The 21261-nt window shown below is 37.9% G+C and overlaps 1 protein-coding gene across 1 annotated transcript in view; it reads left to right on the forward strand.

Annotated features, from left to right (window-relative positions):
• The first annotated feature begins 202 nt into the window (after positions 1–202).
• Positions 203–21261, forward strand: part of UBE2E3 (ubiquitin conjugating enzyme E2 E3) — a 92999-nt gene continuing 71940 nt past the window's right edge. The window contains 3 exon segments of the mRNA XM_043577205.1: positions 203–556; positions 1594–1812; positions 3624–3674. Of these exon segments, the coding sequence (XP_043433140.1) occupies positions 1619–1812; positions 3624–3674 (245 nt within the window). The 5' untranslated portion in view covers positions 203–556; positions 1594–1618.

Genomic DNA, 21261 nt, shown 5'->3' on the forward strand with positions numbered 1-21261 from the left:
TGGCCGCGCGCGGGCGGACGCGTGCGCCCCCCGGGTGAAGGGAGGCGCGGAGAGAGCGCGCGGGAGCGCGCAGGAAGAGCTCGCGCCCGCCGGGCGTCGGGGGCGCGCGTCCCTCCGCCAGGCAAGCAGCGAGCACGCGCGCCGCCGCCGCGCCCGCCCCTCCCCCCACCCCGCGCTCGCCTCGGAACTTGCTGACTGCGCGGCCGGGAGGAGCCGAGCCGGGCGGCGGCGGCGCGAGGCCACAGCGCGCGGGGGTCTCCCGCGTCCCCTCCGCCTCGCCGGGAGCTCGCGCCCTCGCCCAGCCGAGCTCCTACCCCCCCCCCCCTTTTTTCCGAAGGCGCTGGGCGGCGCCACCCTCCGGCCGGAGCCCGGCACTGCACAACCCCCTCCGACTTTCAATGTTCCACACTCCCCGGCCAGAGCCTCCTCGGCTTCTTTTTTTCCCTCCCCCCCCTTTCCCCCCCCCAGCTGCCTCCATTTCCTTAAGGAAGGGTTTTTTTCTCTCTCCCTCCCCCACACCGTAGCGGCGTGCGAGCGGGCCGGGCGGGCGGCCGAGGTAAGGCGGCGGGGCCGGGGGGCCGCGTGGGGGGCGGCCGGGGCGGCGGCGGCGGCGGTGGGGGAGGGGGCGGGGGCGGGCAGCTTTGTTCGCGCCGGGCGCCCGCGCCGCCGGTGTCCGCGAGCCGCGGCGGGGCCGGCCGGGCTGCTCGCATCACTTGGCGCCCGGCGCGGCGAGCGCTGCCCGCGGCCCCCGCGCGGCCCTCCCCACAAAGGGCCGCGGAGCTGCGTGGCCGCCGCCGCCGGCCGCGGCTCGCCTCCGCGGGCGCGGAAATTTGTTGCACTTCTTGGGGCTTTGTTTGTTTGTTTTGCCTCTGATTTTTTTTTTCGTTATTTTGGACAAAATGTCGGTGCGTGATGTAAAAATTGAGCGAGGAACCTTGATGGCATTGGGAGCTTTGCAGAAGGTGCAGTTTGGATTCTGCTTTTCCCAGGGTGGCAGCTCGGTCTTGGCCGGATGAATCTTCGCTGCTGGCCGTGGAAACGGCTAGAGCAGCTTGTTAGTTGATTTTTAAATTCCTAAGTGTTGTATTTAAAGGCTTACGTGCACAGAGAAGGAATCGCCACCTTAAATAAGCATATGGGCGATTAACAGGGTATGTTTTCCTCTCGGAAAGGGAATTTGGTAGCTTTGACCAATGTCAGTGTGTAAATATTTAGACGTTATTAGTGACTTTTTAACATTTTTCAGCGAGATCTGTTATTTACAGTGTGTCATATGTTATTAATGCTCGTTGCCTAAGTTCCCTGGCAAATCTGCTTCATGCCTTCTGAGAAAGTAGACAATTGATAGATTGTCCAAGAGATGGAAAAAAATGTGAGTGGGTTTTCTAACTTGAGTTCGGTAAATCCTTGAACGCTGGCGTTGTGAGACACATCACCTCCCCTGTAACCTTGCTGTGTGATGAGATAAGTGTGAGCACTTTGAAGTGTTTTCATTAAAATGACAATTTTAGGTGAATATTGAGAGAAGAAAATGCTCCTGGTCTATTTCTTGGACTTAACATTTCCCTTCTCTCCTCCTTTTCTCTTTAAAAGTTTTCCAAGAAATAACTTCACCAAGATGTCCAGTGATAGGCAAAGGTCCGATGATGAGAGCCCCAGCACCAGCAGTGGTAGTTCAGATGCGGACCAGCGAGACCCAGCCGCTCCAGAGCCTGAAGAACAAGAAGAAAGAAAACCTTCTGCCACCCAGCAGAAGAAAAACACCAAACTCTCTAGCAAAACCACTGCTAAGTTATCCACTAGTGCTAAAAGGTAATGTGTAAAAGGATTAAGCACATTCTCAGGTTGTCTTCCAAATGGTTGGACGCTTTTGTTGGTTTTACATCTGTAGCAGCAGTTCAAAAATATTTACTTCGTGATCACTTTTATTTGCACTCAAATGAGTTGTCATTCTTTAGGTGGCATATAAGCCACCTCCCTAGAATTGTAATTGTACTTTTCAGCAAACTTACTCTCTACTTTGGTAACTTCAGTAAAGAAGTGTCCTTGAGGAGAGATTGGACCAACGTTTTGACAGATTGTTTTAGGAGTTGGCAAGGAAAATTTGGTGAGCCCAAATTAGCTGGTACATTGAGGATGTTCCTTTTTATGAGTCATACTCTTCTTCATTGAAATTGACACTTCTAGAGATCAGCAGCGCCACTCTTCATGAAACTTAATGATTAGAAATAATTATGGTTGCTAGAAAATTTGTAAATTCAAGGCCTTAACAACATTTGAGAGCAGATTTAAAATTGTGCTCCCAATTTGCTTTCAGTTTTACAAATGTGACTAAGTCATTGCATCCCAGGTTATTACTTTTGTAGTTAACTTATGGTTATGCCTCTATATTATTGTGAGTGTAAATAAAACTGAAACATAGCCATTTACAATTTTGGGTGGCAGTTGGCTATTGAAAACTTTCATTGTGCTGGTGACTCTTCACTCTAAAACTTGTGGATATGTTTGACATGTTATTACTCAACAGCAGAAGAAACATTTTGTTGGGTATATTTGAAAGGTCATTTGTTTCCTGTTGGTTTATATTATCTTTGATGGCAAAAAAAAGATTATGTCAATGGGACTCCATTGGTAGCAATAGGGAGGGGAATATCCATGCATTCTATTAGTTGTACGTCATAAATGTTTGTAGTATTAGCCAGTATTGACGTTTTGTTGATTTTTATTGATCACAACGAAAGGAAAAAGAAGTATAAAACCTGTTCAAATATTGAGTTCTCTAAGTGATTTAGAAGAACTCTTATTTTTCTGTGGGTTTTCACCTCTACTATATCAATAATCAAGTATCAATAACTTGAGAATATTTTATTAAATAATAGCAGTCTTTTAAATAATTTAGAATCCTCAATTTGCTGTAATCCTGTTGAGGGACATATAATACACATCTTAAGTTTTGAAAGCATTTTACATTTGAATAAAATCAGAGAACTGTTTTCCCCCTCCTCTTAACTCAAGGCTATATATCTTATTATTTCTTTTCCCCCAAATGTATTCAATTTTAGTGCTGTACTTAAGATTAGGGAAAACAGAATTGGTTAAGTAAGGTCAGAGTCCTTTAGAAGTTTTTCACTGGTCAAGATGTTTGTAAATTTTAAACTTTTTTTTGACACAAAATATTGTCCAAACTGTTACTGTGCTCATGTAATAGCTTGCTAATTCTTACCTCTGTAAAAGTGACTTAAAGTCATTGTCAAAAATTCTAGTGCTTTCCCTCCTCCCTTCTTGTCTCATTTGCATATAAGCTTGAAAAGAGAATTTCTTTGGTAAAAAGTGTTTTAAAATAGATTTTATAGCCTTTATTGAGTACTAGTAGAGGACTATTTCTAAGATCTGGTGTGAATGTCATACTTATTTACAGTAGCAAGTGAGAAAAAAAGCTGCAAAGTTTCTGTTAAGGGATTTGGGTTATGCCTCTGAGAACAAAGAGGAAGCAGCCATGTTAGCATTACTGAAGGCAAAGCGAGCCTTGCATTTAACTGCATGGTGGTAGAGGGCAGTGTAATTCCCCGGTTATTCTGTAGACTATCTCAAATCCTTTTTGTCTGTTCTCATTTCACTAACAGAATTCAGAAGGAGCTAGCTGAAATAACTCTCGATCCTCCTCCTAACTGCAGGTAAGAAACAAATTTTGTTTTGATTTCAAAATGTGCAAAAATAACAAGAGATTAATGTATCGGCTTGGGATATGTGTGCTGCAGAAGAAGCTATGTTTGCTGCTTCTCAGCTTTGCAAGTGCATGAAACAAAAATTGTCTAAGGTGAATTAAACAAGTTTGGGGGAAAATACTCTTTAGCATGTATCATACATTTGGAATTTATGAATATACTGATTTTGTGCTTCTTACTGAGATTAGTGTGAATGGTGCTGATTTTGTTCTGTTGTAACATTGCTGTAGAGTGTTTATTCAGAACTATATTGCAGAAACTTCGAAAATTTTGCTAAGCTTTAAAGTTACTGCTTGTGTGCAATCTGAACTGACCTTCCAAATTTAGAAATTGCTGAATGTGGTGTTACAAAATGTAAATGCAGTAAACAAGGGTATAGTTTCTGTTTGATTTATTCAGTAATGTGCCTTAAGGACAAATTTTATGTGCTAAGCTAATGCTTCTAGTTATTTTCTGGAGAATGCATTGTTGGAATTATTTACATTTTAACCGAATGTCTTAATTACTTGGGAAAATTCTTGGTAATTTTGGTCCTTGAAATACATGTGTGAAAAGCAGTATATGAATTGGAATTTGTAGGAAGAACTCATTTCAGTGAAACTCTTGTAGGATAATTTAAGATTGTCAGTTGGCATATGGTGCATTAAAAGTGACTGGTTGATAATTTTTTTCGTTAAACGTTTTTTCAGTTTGTCTTACCTAGTGCTTTGTTTTTCACCAGTGACTATATGGCTTCCAAAATACATCAGAGTTAGAAAGGACAGTTGTGTAGATAATTTGCATAGAGATATGTGCTCCAGGGTGAGAGTGGCAGCTAGAAATCAGGCAGTGTTATGGTCTGATACGAAAATGTTTTCTTGTCTTACCTATATTTTTGTTACAAGTTGTGTTCACTTGTGATGATCTGACCTATCTCCGAAGTCTGCTTGAGATATAATTGGGTATAATTCAGTTGCCTCTTGTGTGTATTAACCAGATCCTTAGATAAGGTGATCTTCTGATTTATTCAGTGAATTAACAGTTTTGCTCATATTTGTAATTAGCTATGTCAGCTCAAAAGGTAAACATGAATGTAAACTAATTTTAAACAGGTAGTGGTACGTCAGATCTCAAAGTATTAAGAGCTGTGCTGTCCAGTAATGCAGCCACTAGCCACTTGTGGCTAGTGACCGCTTTAATTGTTGTCCAACATGAGATGTGCTGTAAGTGTAAAACACACATCGGATTTTGGAAAACTTTGTATGAAGCAGAGAATGTAAAATACCTTACTGGGTTTTAGAAGTATCTGTTACGTGTTTAAATGATAATATGTTGGATATGATAAGTTTTATGGAATGTTTTAAAATTTTACTTTTTTACCATTTTAATGTGGTTAGAAAATTTAAAATTATGTATGTGGCATGCATTATATTTCTATGGAACAGTGCTGCTTTAGAGAATAAATAAATCCTTCCCCCTTTCTCAATGGTTTGTCAAATCTGTAGCGATTTAGCGAGGTCAGGTTAAATTTGCTCTCTGAAGAATTACTTAACTTGCAGAGGGTGTTCTAATATTTCTCATTATAAAAGATACAAAGATATATCAATTCAGAACTCTTAAATGTTTTAAAATTGCATGTAATGTCAAACATTTTTAAAGGTTTCACAAACTAGCATACGTGCCTAAGTCTAGAGAACCCAGTAGAGAATGTGTTGAATGCCCTTGGAGCAGTAGTGTAATGTTGCAGTTGCTGAAGAAGTATGCTTTACATGTTTAACCCGGGAATGGTTCCACAAGGTCACTGAGGATTATTTTAGAGGAAGTAGAATGTTTCTAGGAGGCAGAAAGTTTAACTTGTTTATTTTTCTCTCTATATACCATATGTTGTTTCAGTCCATGAAATGCTTCACCTTTAGTGATCAGTGAAATAGCGAACAAACGTGTGGGCTTGCAAACAATAACCTGGAATACCTCATCTACACTTTCCCTTGTCACAACTTGGGATGGTTGTAAAGTATGCAAATTATATATTTCAGTTCTCTAGTTCTTTAATATATGAGTTTATTTGTGGCTGTGTGACTAAAGAGAAAGCAAACAGAAGATGATGAGTCGTAACTGGGAACTGGCAGAAGTTGTGTCTTACTAGTTTGGGGACGTTCTTATTCAGGCGCCCGATGTGCAAAATAGATCCTTTTGTGTCTTTTATTTTAAGTGTCTTCAGCTTTTTGGGGGGTGGAATATGATCTAGTCCTGTCCTTGAGCAGGAATTTGGAATATTGAGTGTTTAGTGGAGGCATTTCAGGATTTTGACAGCTAAGTCTGAATTTGTATTGTATTTGTATCTTCACGTCTGACATGTGACAGATTGTGGTGTTCTTGTACTTCACAGGTGCATGGGTGAGAATTTTAGCTTTACAGTGATTGTACAGGTTAAATTTATTAATTTCTGTTATAGTTAAAAATGGGATTCTATATTAAATTCTAAAATGTGTGAATTCATATTGCCTGAAATCTATGAAACCTAATACTTTTCTGACTTTGATGTTGGACTTTCATGTGTAGTTAATTAATCAGAATTCCATTATGGTTTCGAAAATAATTTTTACAAGCTTGTCAGTATTTGACGGATTTAATTTTTCCTCAGGGAAGAAATGTAAAGTAGATTTGTGTACATTCAGGAAAAAGTTGATTGAAATACAAGAAAACTCAGCAAAACCAAAATTACTCCAATGAGACTAAGATTTCTCTTAGATCCCTTCCTCCCTTCCTGTGTTTTATTTATAAAATACTTTTTTTGTTATGTTATATATTCCCTTAGTATATAGCTGTGTCTAACATGTGTACACCATAGGTGATCTTAGGATAGACTTAACTGTTGAATTAAGTGTGTGGCTTTAAACATATTTGAATATATTTCGATAGTAACGATATTTCTTTTCCTAATGGTATAAAAGTTTGATGAAATGTTATTTCCAATGATTTGATGGCATTTCAGTTTTTAGGTGTTGGAGTGCCTTAGGCCAGAGCATTCAAAACATAGGGATATAATATTTATATAGTGGCTTTAGTTTATATTGTTTGCATACTATATTCTAGATTATGGTATACATAGTTGATATGTCAGTGAGAACGGAGGGAGGTTGTGTTTGGGCATTTTCCTGTTTTTGGAGAAAGTGATTGACTAGAATTGTTGAGTAGTGTGCTCTTAAGACGTTTATGTTCCTTCCATCTGTTTCCCAGGGAGTGCCCTTGTCTGATCACAGTAACCCCTTTTACAAGTGGCAGAAGTTTAGGAAGTTGCTGGATTTTTAACTCCACCTCTAATTCTTTCCATTTATGAGCAAGCACAAATGTACGCTCTTAAAATATTCTTTAATATGTTCAGATTGAATCTGTGTTAAAGGTAGATACTCAGGGGCATTTGTAATAGTTTTTAGATGTGGGAAAAGCCTTATTTGGAGGGAGGTGTAATAGTAGCAAGTATTTATTATAATGTGTTCACTTGCAAAACCTGAAAAGTACTATAGTACTTGTAATTTTGCTAACGTCCTTCTTTTAAAAACAAAATTAATAAAAGAAGCAGTTAAGTTCTAAGTCAGAAGTTGGCAACCCGATTTACTCCTATGCCTCGCATTGTCTAACAGTGGGTGAACTCTACCTCCTTTTGAGGGTTACCACCACTTGCCACCATTTTCTAGGGTAGCTTAGAACTTTGCCGCCCATAGGGTGAATCTTCTGATCAGCAGTGTCTGCATCATACGTAAGATTGTCAGAAATGCAGAATCTTGCCTCCCCCACTGCAGAAGTACTGAGTCAAAAACTGAATTTCAGGAGGATTCCCAGGGGAATTGTTTGTATATTAAGGTTTCTAAAGCATTGGTTTGGGTCCGGTCCCTGCTCTGCCTCTTATTAGCTGTGTTATCTTAGATCAGTTAGGATGTATTTCTGTCTTTCAGTTTTCTTTTTTCTTTAAAAATTTTTTTTTTTGGGGCGCCTGGGTGGCGCAGTCGGTTAAGCGTCCGACTTCAGCCAGGTCACGATCTCGCGGTCCGTTGAGTTCGAGCCCCGCGTCGGGCTCTGGGCTGATGGCTCGGAGCCTGGAGCCTGTTTCCGATTCTGTGTCTCCCTCTCTCTCTGCCCCTCCCCTGTTCATGCTCTGTCTCTCTCTGTCCCCAAAATAAAATAAACATTGAAAAAATTTTTTTTTAACATTTATTCATTTATGAGAGACAGCACAAGCAGGGTAGGGGCAGAGAGAGAGGAAGACACAGAATTGAAGCAGGCTCCAGGCTCTGGGCTGTCAGCACAGAGCCCAATGCGGGACTTGAACTCAAAAGCTGTGAGATCATGACCTGAGCCGAAGTCGGACGCTTAACCGACTGTGAGCTGCGCAGGCGCCCCTCTCTTTCAGTTTTCTTAAATGTAAAATGGAGATTAAAATAATCCCCCCTCCCACAGGTTTATTGTGAGGATTAAATGTTAATATGTTTTAAAGTTTGGTAATGGTGTAAATTGGGTCAGTAAAGTGGCCACAGAATGATTAAAGGGAAAGAGGCAGTTTAGCCACATGCCCTCATTCTTGCTAGCATTCTCTCCAGTGCATCAACATCCTACTATAGGAGTAATTTTATTTTAATCAATTTAACAGCTATTTATTTGAGAACATATAAGCAAAAATTTATGTGTATATAACTAAAAGGAGTTCCTTGGAACTTAAGTAAAAAAGAAAACCTAAGAATATTGGGCAAAGATGAGGAAATAGTGTATCCTATTTAAAGGAATATGCATAAAGTTAATGATAATTCATAGAGAATGCTCTGTCTCTGTAGTAAATGGTAATGAAAAATTTTAAAATAAGGATGTTATTTTTTCTCTTTTAAATATTGTTATTAAAATTTACAGTTGAAGTGAGAATGAAATTATATCAATATTTGGAAAATTAGATTCTGAATTGATGTAGTTTACCAGTTACCTAAACAGCAATTTTTTTTCCTTGTCTGTGACTTTGGAAGCTTTTTGTAATTGGTATATGAAAGCAGGTAATAATAAAAACAACACGTGATATCTATCGCTTAGTTGGTTGCTTACACACTACTTGATTTTAAAGCTCCCACATATAGATAGCTTTTTTTCTTGTTTACTTATACATTTGGTTTTTGTTATTGTTGATTTTAGTGTGTGCTAGGTAAAGATTCCCTATTTTATAAAACAAAATTGTATCCCATTTATCCAGTTAATTCCTTTTATTTTCAACTCTTCAAAAACAATCCTAGAACTCCTTTTTTTTTTTTTTTTTTTATAAAAGTTAAATCTTATTTGGAAGCTTGATTTCTAAAACAGATAAATACACAGCTACTCTGATTGAAGGTGTTTGTTTTCCTTACCACCCCACTGGGGTCATTATTATCCACCCCACTGTGGATGTTATTTATTAAGTTTTGGCATCAGCACAGTCTCTCAAAAATCATGAGGATTTTTTGGAAACTTGGGCATTACTCATAATTTTAAGTGATATTTTATGTTTCTTGAAGCTAATACTAACCAGCATAGCTGAAATACTATAGTATGTTAATGCTATATACTGTGATTATTTGCTTGTCTACCTTCTGTAAGAGTAAGTGTTCCTTTGAAAGGAGGATGGTCTTATACATTTTTGTAACTCTTGCTTTCCACAGTGTTTTGCATGTGAAGATTTGTTAAATTAATAGATAATCGAAATCTGTCAGACCAACAGGAATAGAACTTTCAGGCAAAATAGTGACTTTGGAGAAAATCAATTAAAAATCCCACATACTCTTTACTTTTTTTCATAGTTAGAATTTTTAATATTATTCAAAGGCATTTAGCTACTGCTTCTATTATAAAAGGAAATTGATAATCATAGTAAGCCTAATTTTTTTCTCTCTTATATGCCGGTGCAGCAGGAAGACCCAGTGCTGTTGTGACTAAAAACTTTTTCCAAAAGAATGATGTGATTGAAAACACTATTCTTCCCCCAAAAGGTCACATTTTTATTAGGGACATATAATGTTCAAAGCAGATAATATAGTTAGAAAGTAGGTGAAAACAGTGAGGACGTTTACTGCCAATTGTTGTCTCTTTCTATAGCTAACCAATTGGTATCTCATTCCCTCCTTGAAAGAGTTGCTGTAACAACAGATGGATATGTTTAACTATGGGAAAATCAGCAACTCTTTCTTGTTTAGAGTGCAAGGGCATTCAGATTGAGAATGGGGAGTTTGATCCTGCCATTCTCATCGTCCCTGCAAAACTGAGATTAAAAACATACGATAAAACCACTTAACAGATCGAGAGAAATAGAATTTTTTTTCCTTCTTTTGACAGGGAAGTATATTTGGCATTTTATTAGAATCTGGAAGAAGAAACCTTTTTTAAGTTTTTTTTTTATTATTATTTATTCATTTTTAAGAGACGGAGAAAGACAGAGCGTGAGTGGGGGAAGGACAGAGAGAGAGGGAGACAGAATCTGAAGCAGGCTCCAGGCTCTGAGCTGTCAGCCCAGAGCCACACACGGGACTTGAACTTGTGAACCTTGAGATCATGACCTGAGCTGAAGTCGAATGCTTAACTGACTGAGCCACCCAGGTACCTTTAGAAGAAGAAACTCTTTAAACTTCAAATCTTTCTTCTGCTTCTGGATCCATGATTCTCAATTAGGGGTAAATTTTGCCTCCCTACTCCTCCCTGCCAGTCCTCTGCCCCCCTCCAAAAAAAAAAGCCTAAAGAAGAGTTGGCAGTGCCTGGAGACTTTTGCTTTCACAACTGGGGAAAGAGGGAGTTGCTACTGATACTTCGTGAGTAGAGGTCACAGATGCTGCTAAATGTCCTACAGTGTGTAGAACAACCCCTCTACAGCAAAGAATCATCTGGACTAAAAGTCAGTAGTGCTCAGGTTGAGCAATCCTGCTGTAGACATTTATTCTGATACCTTGCCTCCTGAGTTGTTGCATAGTTTGCTTTTTACCATTTTCCTGTCTTATTAATAATGACTGCTTAGTACATTGTCCTGCACCTTCCTTAGAGCTGATGGCTCTACCTCTGCTCCTCCTGTACTGTGGTTTACATTCATTGTATATTTTTTGACATATGTGTGTGTTTTTTATGTGAAACCACAGGAATGGCTACCTTGAACACCTGCTAAATTATGGTCTGTTGAGGCCAGAAATGCTTTCGGCGGTATTTTTATTTCTTTTCTGTCTTCTACCAGTTAATTATACCCCTGCATGATCTAGCTTTAGGCTGTTGTATCTGTGTTCTACCAGAAATATTGAAGTACAATGCATCAAGGAGAAACACCTTTGGAAAATCATCAAAATTCAGTTTTATATTGAATTACAAACAGGTTAGAAAGCCATGCTCTTGATTTGGTTTTTATTTTCATCATTAAGACAGTACAGAGAATATTCACTTCTATTGTTGTTCTAAGTCCACATTCTTTTATTTCCAACCCTTGGGGCCAGATGTGTTTCAGAGTACAGAAAATTTTAGATTTTAGAAAGGGAATATGATGATGTGTTTGCTGTATCTTATGTAACATCCCCAGTGGGATCTTCAAGCACATCATATTTCTACACCAAAAATGTATGAATATTTATACTAAATGGGATAAGTAGAAACTACAAATAGTTTCAGGTTAGTTCATGTTTGGTGTTGCTGCTAAATTATTTTTCTCCAAACTTATTTTGAAAGTCTTTGATTTTTAGGGCTTTGGGATTTCAGAATTGTGGGCAAGCTTGTGTGGTCCTATACTACCTCTATTACAATGACTATTGACTACAGCCAGTTACAGTGAAAAAGTGTTTTAAAGTTGGTCTGCTTTTCCTTACCTGTTTCCTAATAGTTGTTTTTAGTTTTTCACTTTTTATTTTTGGATAATTGCTTTTTGTTGTTTATGTTGTATAACTTGTATGCTTAACTAGAAAAAAATTTAGACTCTTGATTTTTAGAATTCTTTCCCCTTAAGGTGAAACTATAAATATCAGTTTCTTTTTAAGTTGTTTGTGTATGTTGGATTCCTCTTCCAGTTTATTATTAAATATTATCTTTTAATCATTTCCTTTTTTCTAAATATACAAAATTATACTGAAAACAAGATGTCCTTTAATATTAAACAGAGAACTTGCCATTTTTATGTATGCATTTTGTCCTGCAGCATTTGAGTATAATTGGACTATAAGAGGATACATTAAATTTTGCTTTGTTCACAAATCTAGGTGGCTTATAACCATAAACATATAAAGGTTTATTTCTCTTGCTCATATGAAGTCCACTGTAGGTTCAGGAGCTCTCCTGGGTAGCTCTTCCATGTGTGGACTCCTGATTTGTGCTGCTTGCATCTTGTGGCTCTGTCATTTGAAACATGTGTCCGGGCAAAGAGCTAGAGGGTCATGTGCCAGCTTTTAAGTGCTCTGGTCTGGAAGGAAGACATGAATTAATCACATGGCCTCAACTAACTGCAAGGGGGCTGGAAAATGTGGGGGGAGCATATGGATATTCAATGAGAAATTAGTTTTTCTGCCGCAAAGGATGTATACTTCCAAGAATAGATGGCTTTCATTCTCACTTCAAAAGAGGAGATAATTGGGCATCCAGCCTGACACTGTCCTGGATTCCATAACATAGTGCCTACTAATACAGTAACTTGTTCAATTTCCAAAAGAAGCCTATAAAGAATCATTCTTGTTAAGATTTCAAAACTAAATCTTAGAATGGTTGAGAAAATTGCTACATGTCACATATGTAGTGCATATATATAATAGATGCAGGGCAAAAATCTGGGTTTACTTTTTGATATAAAAGTAAGCACTTTTGCTTTTGTACAGTGCTGCTTGAGAAATGTGGTAAAAACATTCGAGCTGATTGTGGGTCTGTAGGTGCATGCTTAGTTGAAGTGTGTCCCATTTATTCATAGTTTCTTGAAGGATCCAAGAATACACTTCATGTAGGGTTTAGAACCTGGCAAATAAGGTTCAGATGATGAGTTGGAGAAGAAAAGAATTTCCTTGGGGAGCCTGAGTGGCTCAGTTGGTTAAGCATCTGACTCTTGATTTCTGCTCAGGTCATGATCCCGTGGTTCATGATATTGAGCCTGGCATCGGGCTCTTCTCTGACAACATGGAGCCAGAACCTGGCTTGGGATTCTCTCTCCTCCCTTCCCTGCTTACATGTTCACTCTCTCTCAAAATAAACAAACATTAAAAAAAAAAAAAAAAAAGAGTTTCCTTCTTTGGCTTTGGGGTACTAGACTCTTCTTACCCTTTTTTTTTTTTTTTTTTGAATCATTTAAGCAGTTTCTTTTCAGGGAGCATTCCCCCAGTTGTCATCTCTCCTGCCCTATTCTCTTCCCCTGTAAGAAAGAAGGTCAGGGACTATGATCATAACGGAAAATGCAAATCTTTGTTCTCTACCATGTAGTTCTTTGTGTATGGTTTTCCTGTGAGCAAAGGAATATCTTCAAATCTACCTCTCCTTTTTTCTCTAGGGTATTGTGAAGCAGTCCATGTTTATGAATTGCTTTGAAGTTGGAAAAATATCCCTCTGCAGATAAGAATTTCTGGCTTTATGGAGAAAAGTCTGAATCATATAGGATTTTAGGAGAATTTTAATACTGATTTCTCAGCAGCATGTGCACTTACTATTTTTTAATACTGGCACTAGATCTCACTTTTTAACAACTTTGGCTTCATATTAGATTCCTTTTAATTTTGTCTTTTTATAGTTCATTTAATCACTGTTTTCCCTAAATTTGTGAATTTATACAGAAATTTTTCCCAGATAGTATGGGGATTTGCTTTTCCCTTATGAGTCTTTTTAGAAAAGGAGCCGGTCCAATTAGTAAAATAAAATAGACCTGATGTTCTCAGGGTGACCTGCTAGGTTTATATAGTTCATTTTAGATTAATGAAACTAATGAGTTTCATGTATCATTCTGTGTCTTGCATTTTGTCTAAAGGCAGTATTAAAGTTAAATTCTGAAGTTTTGACATGTTTTCTCTGTTGACACTTCATTGGTTTTATATATGTGGATAAACAGCATAACCTTATTTATAACACCTGTTTTGGATGTGGTAGTCATAGGATATGATTAATCTAAAAAATAACAGCAGTAAGGCAAAATTTCTAGGATCATTACATTTAAAAAAATTTCAGTCCCCTCTTGATCCTCGGTGTATATAGTAATTATTTTAATTTAATGGTTATTTGCAACAAACAATACTGAAGGGAATTGCAATATTTCCATGTTCATTGTCTGTGGTTTAGCCTGCCTGCTTTGGAGGCATTTGGACCAGTTATAGCATTCCAAAGTTTCTTCGCTGCTTCACTGTCCCAGAGCAAATACACTTTGTCATTCTGTTTAACTTCTAGCTTGTCTGGGGAAAAATAAAGACATCTCTTGTCTGAAATTGCTTTTGGGAGTATAGCTCCACATGTTTTGGTCTGAATGAAAGGCCTAGGGAAACATGAATTTTGTTACCTTTTTATTTTATTTTCCTTTACTTATAAATCATCATGATGATCCTCCCTTTACATCCATGCCTCTCACTTTTTATAAACAACATACATTCCCTTTCTGAGAGTGGTTATTTGTAGTTCGTTTTGCCATTTACAATCTTATAGGTCCTTTACAAATGGATCATTTTTTCACATTAAATTTTAGTAGGTCAAGAATCCATTTATTCAGGGTCCCCAAGAGAATCGATCTTGGAAGATTGTGGCTACATATTTTTTACGGCTTCCTATTGCTTTCTGTAGTCTTCTCAATTTAAACAGTAGCAACAACAAAATATAGAGGGCACCATAAGGCCTTGGCTTTATGGTTTTATTTTTGTTACACACTTGTTTCTAAGGGTATTGGTAATATTTGTTGGATTTGTGATATATATGCTCGTAGTAAATTTACTTGCTATCACAGTGAGGAAAAATCTGGCATTTGATGGGTTTGAACATGAACTTAGATGCATGTGTTCCATGTGGAATTGAGTGACAGTTTTAATTAGTATACCTTTACATTTTCTTTATTTACACCAGTGTCTGTTTACAATTTTAAAAGATATTTCTTTTTTTTTTTTTTTTTAATTTTTTTTTTCAACGTTTATTTATTTTTGGGACAGAGAGAGACAGAGCATGAACGGGGGAGGGGCAGAGAGAGAGGGAGACACAGAATCGGAAACAGGCTCCAGGCTCCGAGCCATCAGCCCAGAGCCCGACGCGGGGCTCGAACTCCCGGACCGCGAGATTGTGACCTGGCTGAAGTCGGACGCTTAACCGACTGCGCCACCCAGGCGCCCCTTTAAAAGATATTTCTATCTTCCCAGATGCTTATTATCCCAGTATCCGTTAGAGGACTATGCCAAGCATTCATTTTCTTATTTTTTAAACCCTAGAATAAACATGTTGCAAATGATCGCTTTCCCTTCCTGCAGAGGTTTCTTAGTTTTGTTGTTGTTGTTGTTGTTTGTTTGTTTTAATTAACTTTTCATTATGGACAATTTTAAGCACATAAGAAAGTAAACACCCTGGTATGATGAATCCCGATGTAGCTAGCCTTCACCCAGTTTTCATTAGTTCCCAACCCTTGGCCAGTCTTGTTTCATCTATAATCCCATTCATTTTACCCTCCCATATTACATTGAAGCAAATCTCAGACATCATTTCATATGCATTTTTAAAAGACAAGTATTACACTGTGCATTTTTGAGAGATAGGGACTCTTCACTTAATTCTCATTCTCTTATTTTTGCAATTTAATGAAAGAACTGGGTGGGGTTTCTGAGAGTCTGGATTTTACTTACTGAATTTGTATGGTGTAGTTTAAAGCTTTCTTTGGGTTCAGTATTTGCTCTAACTTCAGGTCTTGAGTTAGGTCAAGAGGCTTGATCCAATTCAAGTTTGATCTTTCTTTCTTTCTTTCTTTCTTTCTTTCTTTCTTTCTTTTCTTTCTTTCTTATTTTTTTGACACAGTTGCCTCATAAGTGTGCTTTTCTGTCAGGAGATTTGTAAGATCTGATTTTCTTGTTGTGATGTTAGCAGCCATTGGAATAGATCTCTGAAGAGAAACTTACCACATCATTTCTTTGTTTACCCAATGGGGTAAGTTACCTAGTGAACGTAGAGTAAATGCTTAATTTTTTTTTCCCTTGTTTACGTTTACTAGTTTATTTTTAGTGTTTTTTTCAAAATAATAGTTGGTTTCCCTAGTATCCTTTCCAGAATCATTGTGAACTCATTATTTATTGTGTTCCAGATCATTGCAGTACTTCTGTATATTGCCATTATAATCCTTATACACCGTCTTAATTTTAAGTAAACTTAAGCTTAAATTGCTGTGCCTTAGGAAACTTTGGGTGTATAAAAATTGCATGGGCATATTTGGTGGTAAAAAACAATGCAAATCGATTCAACTTAACCATTGCCCTAGATATTATTTCAAAAGCGGAATGCAGGGGCGCCTGGGTGGCTCATTCGGTTAAGCATCCACTTTGGCTCAGGTCATGATCTCGCGGTCCCTGAGTTCGAGCCCCGCGTCTGGCTCTGTGCTGACAGCTCGGAGCCTGGAGCCTGTTTCGGATTCTGTGTCTCCCTCTCTCTGACCCTCCCCCGTTCATGCTCTGTCTCTCTCTGTCTCAAAAATAAATAAACGTTAAAAAAATTAAAAAAAAACCAAAAAAACCGGAATGCGTATTTTAGCTATTGTTAAACATGGTGACATTCTCTTAGCCACACTTTATCATTTGTTAATGGGTAATTAGTAAGTCTTAACATTAGAATGACTGAAATACCCTTATTAAAACAACAGGTCTGTTTTTAAGTTCTGAATTAAAATAAACCAAGCTGGAATGCAAGGACCTTTATTAGAATCAAATTAGTTTATCACAAGAAATGAATTTAAAAATCAACCCTGTTGTAATCTAAAATATGCAGGATAAGCAGCCTTCCTTGTCTACTCACAGTGTTTCTCCTCAGGGACCCCCTTGGCATTTTGGGCTGGATTGTGCTTTTCCTTGGAAGACATTGAGCATCCTTGGATTCTGCTGACTAAATGCTAGTGGGGCCCCTTCCAGGGTTATGGCCACCAGAAACCACCTTCTCCCGTTTCCAAATGTCTTAAGGAGGGGGGAAGGGGTTAATCACTTCTAGTTACAAATTACTGGTCTAGGAGCACCTGGGTGGCTGAGTCCAGAATTGTCTTCTATGTAAAAAATAGTAGAAGTTTTCTTCCTCTACCCTTTTTCTTTTTACAGCTCCCCGGAACTCTGAACTCTCATACTAAATTTGAACTTTGTGCCTGAGTTTAACATATGTATTAACACACTCTCTTGCAAATACATATTTGTCTCTGAATATTCTTTTGGTGTTTTTATTGTTCAGTGAATTTTATTTTATTTACAGGAAAACCTGCTTACCTGATGGGATTTTTTTCTGCTAGCCTATTGCCTCAAACTGAATGTTTCATTTTCTTTTATTTCTAATCTCTTTCTATTAATCTTTCCTGTTTTTCAGAGATTATCTAAAAGCCTGTTTAATTCTGTCATCTTTTCTCTGTATCACCTACTCTCTGGCCTCCCATTCATCTTTATTGAGCCGTGTATACAGCCACTTTTACACTTTTCTGTTTTGTGTTTCTTTCATCGTTTTGTAATCTGGCTTTTCCTCTTCTGTTTTATTTCAGAAATGTCCTCTGGTAATCTTAGCTGTCAGTGTTTTCTTCATAAGACTTATTTGTAATTTCTTTGTTGTTGTTTTCAGTATACACCTTGCTATGTCTCTTTACTTTTCAGCTTCTTTTCTGTTGTTTCTGAAATCTTTCTTCTCCTAATTACTCTTTTTTAAGTGTGTAGTATTTTCACCTACATGTGGTATTATTCTTTTTTCACGAGTGTATCTTTTTAATCTCTTCTTATCTCCCCTGGGTACTCATGCCACATTGTGTCAGAGGGCCTTTTGATTACAGAATTTCCTCAGAAATCTCCGGGATTGTCCATTAACCTTTTCTGCATTTGGCTCCTCACTTTATTTTTATCTTCTGTTTTGTATAAAAGCCCTGTGCTCTAGTGACAGTGGGTCTGTTTCCCACCTTCTGGGCATGACATGGGTTTTCTAGGCTCTTCAATCTTTATTTATCTTCTCTCATCCCCTCGATTGGCTTTCATCCTCCGAGCAGTAGTGATCCTTGAAGGCCCATTTCAAGTCCTGCATTTTGTGAAGCCTCTCTTTTAAGAGGCCTACGTATTATTATTTATTCTCTGCTACTTACTACGTGTTGTCATTTGCCCTTTCTTTCCAACTGGGCACCAGACCTGAGTATGGGTCTCAGGTTTCTGTGTATTTTCAGCTCTTGTAATATTCTTGCATTACATCTTAGAATGTAATATTCTTGCATTACATCTTAGAATAATTTTAATGAACTTGTTGGTTGAAAGTGGTTCTGAAACTAGCCAAATTCTCAAAGTTTGGAACACTATGGGAACCCTGTTTTGACCATACATCCTGGCTTATATCTGTTTTCTTGGTGAATTATTAATAGCATTTCTTTTCACTTTCAGAAATGCCCCAGTCAGTATGCTAAATTATTGGGTCATGCTGTACTTGGGCAAGGGCATTGTTCTGGTTTGGCTTGGTGAAGAAAGATTCTTGTCATCAATTATTCAAAGCAGAGACTTTGATTTAGTAGTTCCAAGGGTGGCCTGAGAATGTGCATTTTAAGAATGTGCACATTTTAAATGTGCATTTCTTAATTAATTTTAATGGCTAGCTCTTTTCTTAAGCATCCCCTGTACTTCAAATGCCGGTGTCATAATACCAAAGTATTGGCAAAAGTGTATGTAGAGGAGTCTGCTAAACATTAAGACTCTATGTGTGTGTGTAACTAATGACTTGAGGACGTGAAATTTTAGTGAAAACAGCTGAAAGCAGAAGTAAATCAGAACTTAGTAAGATGCAACTTTGGAAGAAGATGACTGAGCTAATAACTCCAGAGATATCTCTAAATCTCACTCATATGGTTCTGTTTAAAAAACAAGAAAATAAAATACTTCAACAGCAGTATCTTCAGGTAATTAACAGAAGATGAGTCATTTGAAAACATGAATTAGTTTATTTGTAAAGTGACTTTAAAAAATTCTTACTTTATACTTTTGTTGAATACTTTTTCTATAGATTTACGGATAAGATGTTTTAAAGTCGTAGACATTTTCTTATCTTTTATTCTAGAGCATAGGAAAACATGAAAAACTACCTTAAGCCGGTTTTGAGGCAGGTATAATCTAAATCCTCAAGCATGACCCAACACTGCCAAAATGACCATTGTCCAATTTCATCGAAGACCAGCAGTGAAAACAAGTAGAATTCGTTTATTAGGCTATACTCCTCAAACAAAGGGAGCTTGTTACAAGACTGTGCAGAGTGGTGGCTTCCAGTCCTGTGACATATTACTTCAATAGGCTGCAGAAGAAAAATTATTGAACATTTTGAAATTTAGAATACAAAATAAAAGCATTTGGTATATTTTGCCCATTCATCAGTTATGGACATTTGGGTCATTTCCACCATTTGGCTACTGTGAATGGTGCTGCCGCGAACATTTGTCTACAAGCATTTGTTTGAATACCTGTTTTCAGTTCTTTGGGTATATTTCTAGGAGTGGAATTGCCATGTAAGCCTCTGTTTAAGTTTTTGAGAAACTGCCAAACTGCCGTAGCATTTTAGTTTCCCACCAACAGTGTAGAAGGGTTCCAATATCTTTACATTCTGTCACACCTCTTCTGGTTTTTCGACTATACGCATCCTAGTGGTTGTGAAGTGGGATCTCATTGTGGTTTGGATTTTGTTTCCCTGATGACTTGTGGTACTGTGCATTATTTGGTATATTCTAACTGACTCCCAGTTTAAACATTGAAGTAGAAAGGTATTCTCCCTTAAAATAATAAAATATGCTTCCTTCCCTTTAGCAAAAAGCCAATTTCTGCTTATTGAAAATACTTGTGAACAGTTCTTTTAATTTGAGGGGAGTAAAGCCAAGGATGCCCCCATTATAGTTTTATAATAACTGACTGTAATGTAAAGTTTGAAAAAGAACAGGTATAAATACTGAGAAGGTAAAGACAGATAGAACCTCTACCCACTCCCCACGCAAAATGTCCTTTATATTGTAGAACTTTTTTTTTTTGAGAGAGAGAGACGGACAGACAGACAGACAGACGGAGAGCGTGAGTGGAGGAGGGGCAGAGAGCGAGAAAGACCAGAGAATCCCAAGCAGGGTCCGCAGGGCCAGCCCAGCATGCAGAGCCCGTACAGAGCCCGACCCAGGGCTCCAACTGACTGCCTCCCAGGTGCCCTTGTCCTTTTTAGTATATCCAGGAACTCCAACTGACTTAGACAAATATAAGTTCAAGTCCCAGCTCCACAATGTAACTGAGATTTTGAGCAAGTTATTTAATAGAAATTAAATAAAGGATTAAGAGAACTCTTGTCAATGTGGGTAATAATCCTACTTCATCTGTTTTTTAGTATTAGATATTACGTACCTGGTGTATGTTGCATGTAATGGTAAATGGCAGTTGTTACATGGAAAAGTAAACCAGCATGTTTATGAAAGGACTTTGAAAAATGAGATATTTAGAGTCAATTATGTACAAAGATTTTTTTTAAATTTTTTTTTTAATGTTTGTTTATTTTTGACACAAGGACAGAGCGTGAGCAGGGGAGGGGCAGAGACAGAGGGAGATACAGAATCAGAAGCAGGCTCCAGGCTCTGAGCTGTCAGCACAGAGCCCGATGTTGGGCTCAAACTCATGAACCTTAAGATCATGACCCGAGCCAAAGTTGGATGCTCAACTGACTGAGCCACCCAGGCGCCCCAGTTATGTACAAAGATTTAAAAAATATTTCTAGTCCACACGTAGCAATGATGAGTGGGGCCGAATTAAAGAAAATGACACACTCTAGTCATTGACTTCTGTGGTAAAACTTAAGATTTTTGTGTTCTGTAACCATCTTTTACATTTTTTATTGTCAGCATTTAGCACAGTTCCTGGCGTTATGTATCTTTTAAAGTTCTGTTGAATGGAAGTTCGGATTGAGACTTAGTGTATTAAACAAATACCTTTAAAAATACTCTGATAAAGTAACTTTCCAAAACATGGAGTTAAGATTACTTATTAAGTGAAATTGGAATAAGCAAATAATGTTTTAAAAAATTGTTAATCACAACTTTTCAATATAATATATGCTCCACGTGGATGAAAATCTTAAGTATATTGTAAAAAGTCAAAGTGTTGGAAAACTTTGGAAACTGGGCATATATATTGTTGGTTGTTCCAGAACATCCGCATTATGCAACTCCAGGGAGTGTCATTTATACTGTATTCTGTTCAACACACCACAGCACAGAGTCTAGTATAAGTGACACCCTTGGAATTGTGCAGTGTGGTGGCCATGTTTAGACCCTAAAGATTAACTTTAGTTTTGAATCCATAAGCAAAATTAAGGACATGATTGAAATTCTAATATGTAAAGTAAGAGTTCTTGTGCTGTGAAA

Source organism: Prionailurus bengalensis, chromosome C1 (genome assembly GCF_016509475.1).
Source record: "Prionailurus bengalensis isolate Pbe53 chromosome C1, Fcat_Pben_1.1_paternal_pri, whole genome shotgun sequence".
In the NCBI taxonomy this organism is placed as follows: Eukaryota; Metazoa; Chordata; class Mammalia; order Carnivora; family Felidae; genus Prionailurus; species Prionailurus bengalensis.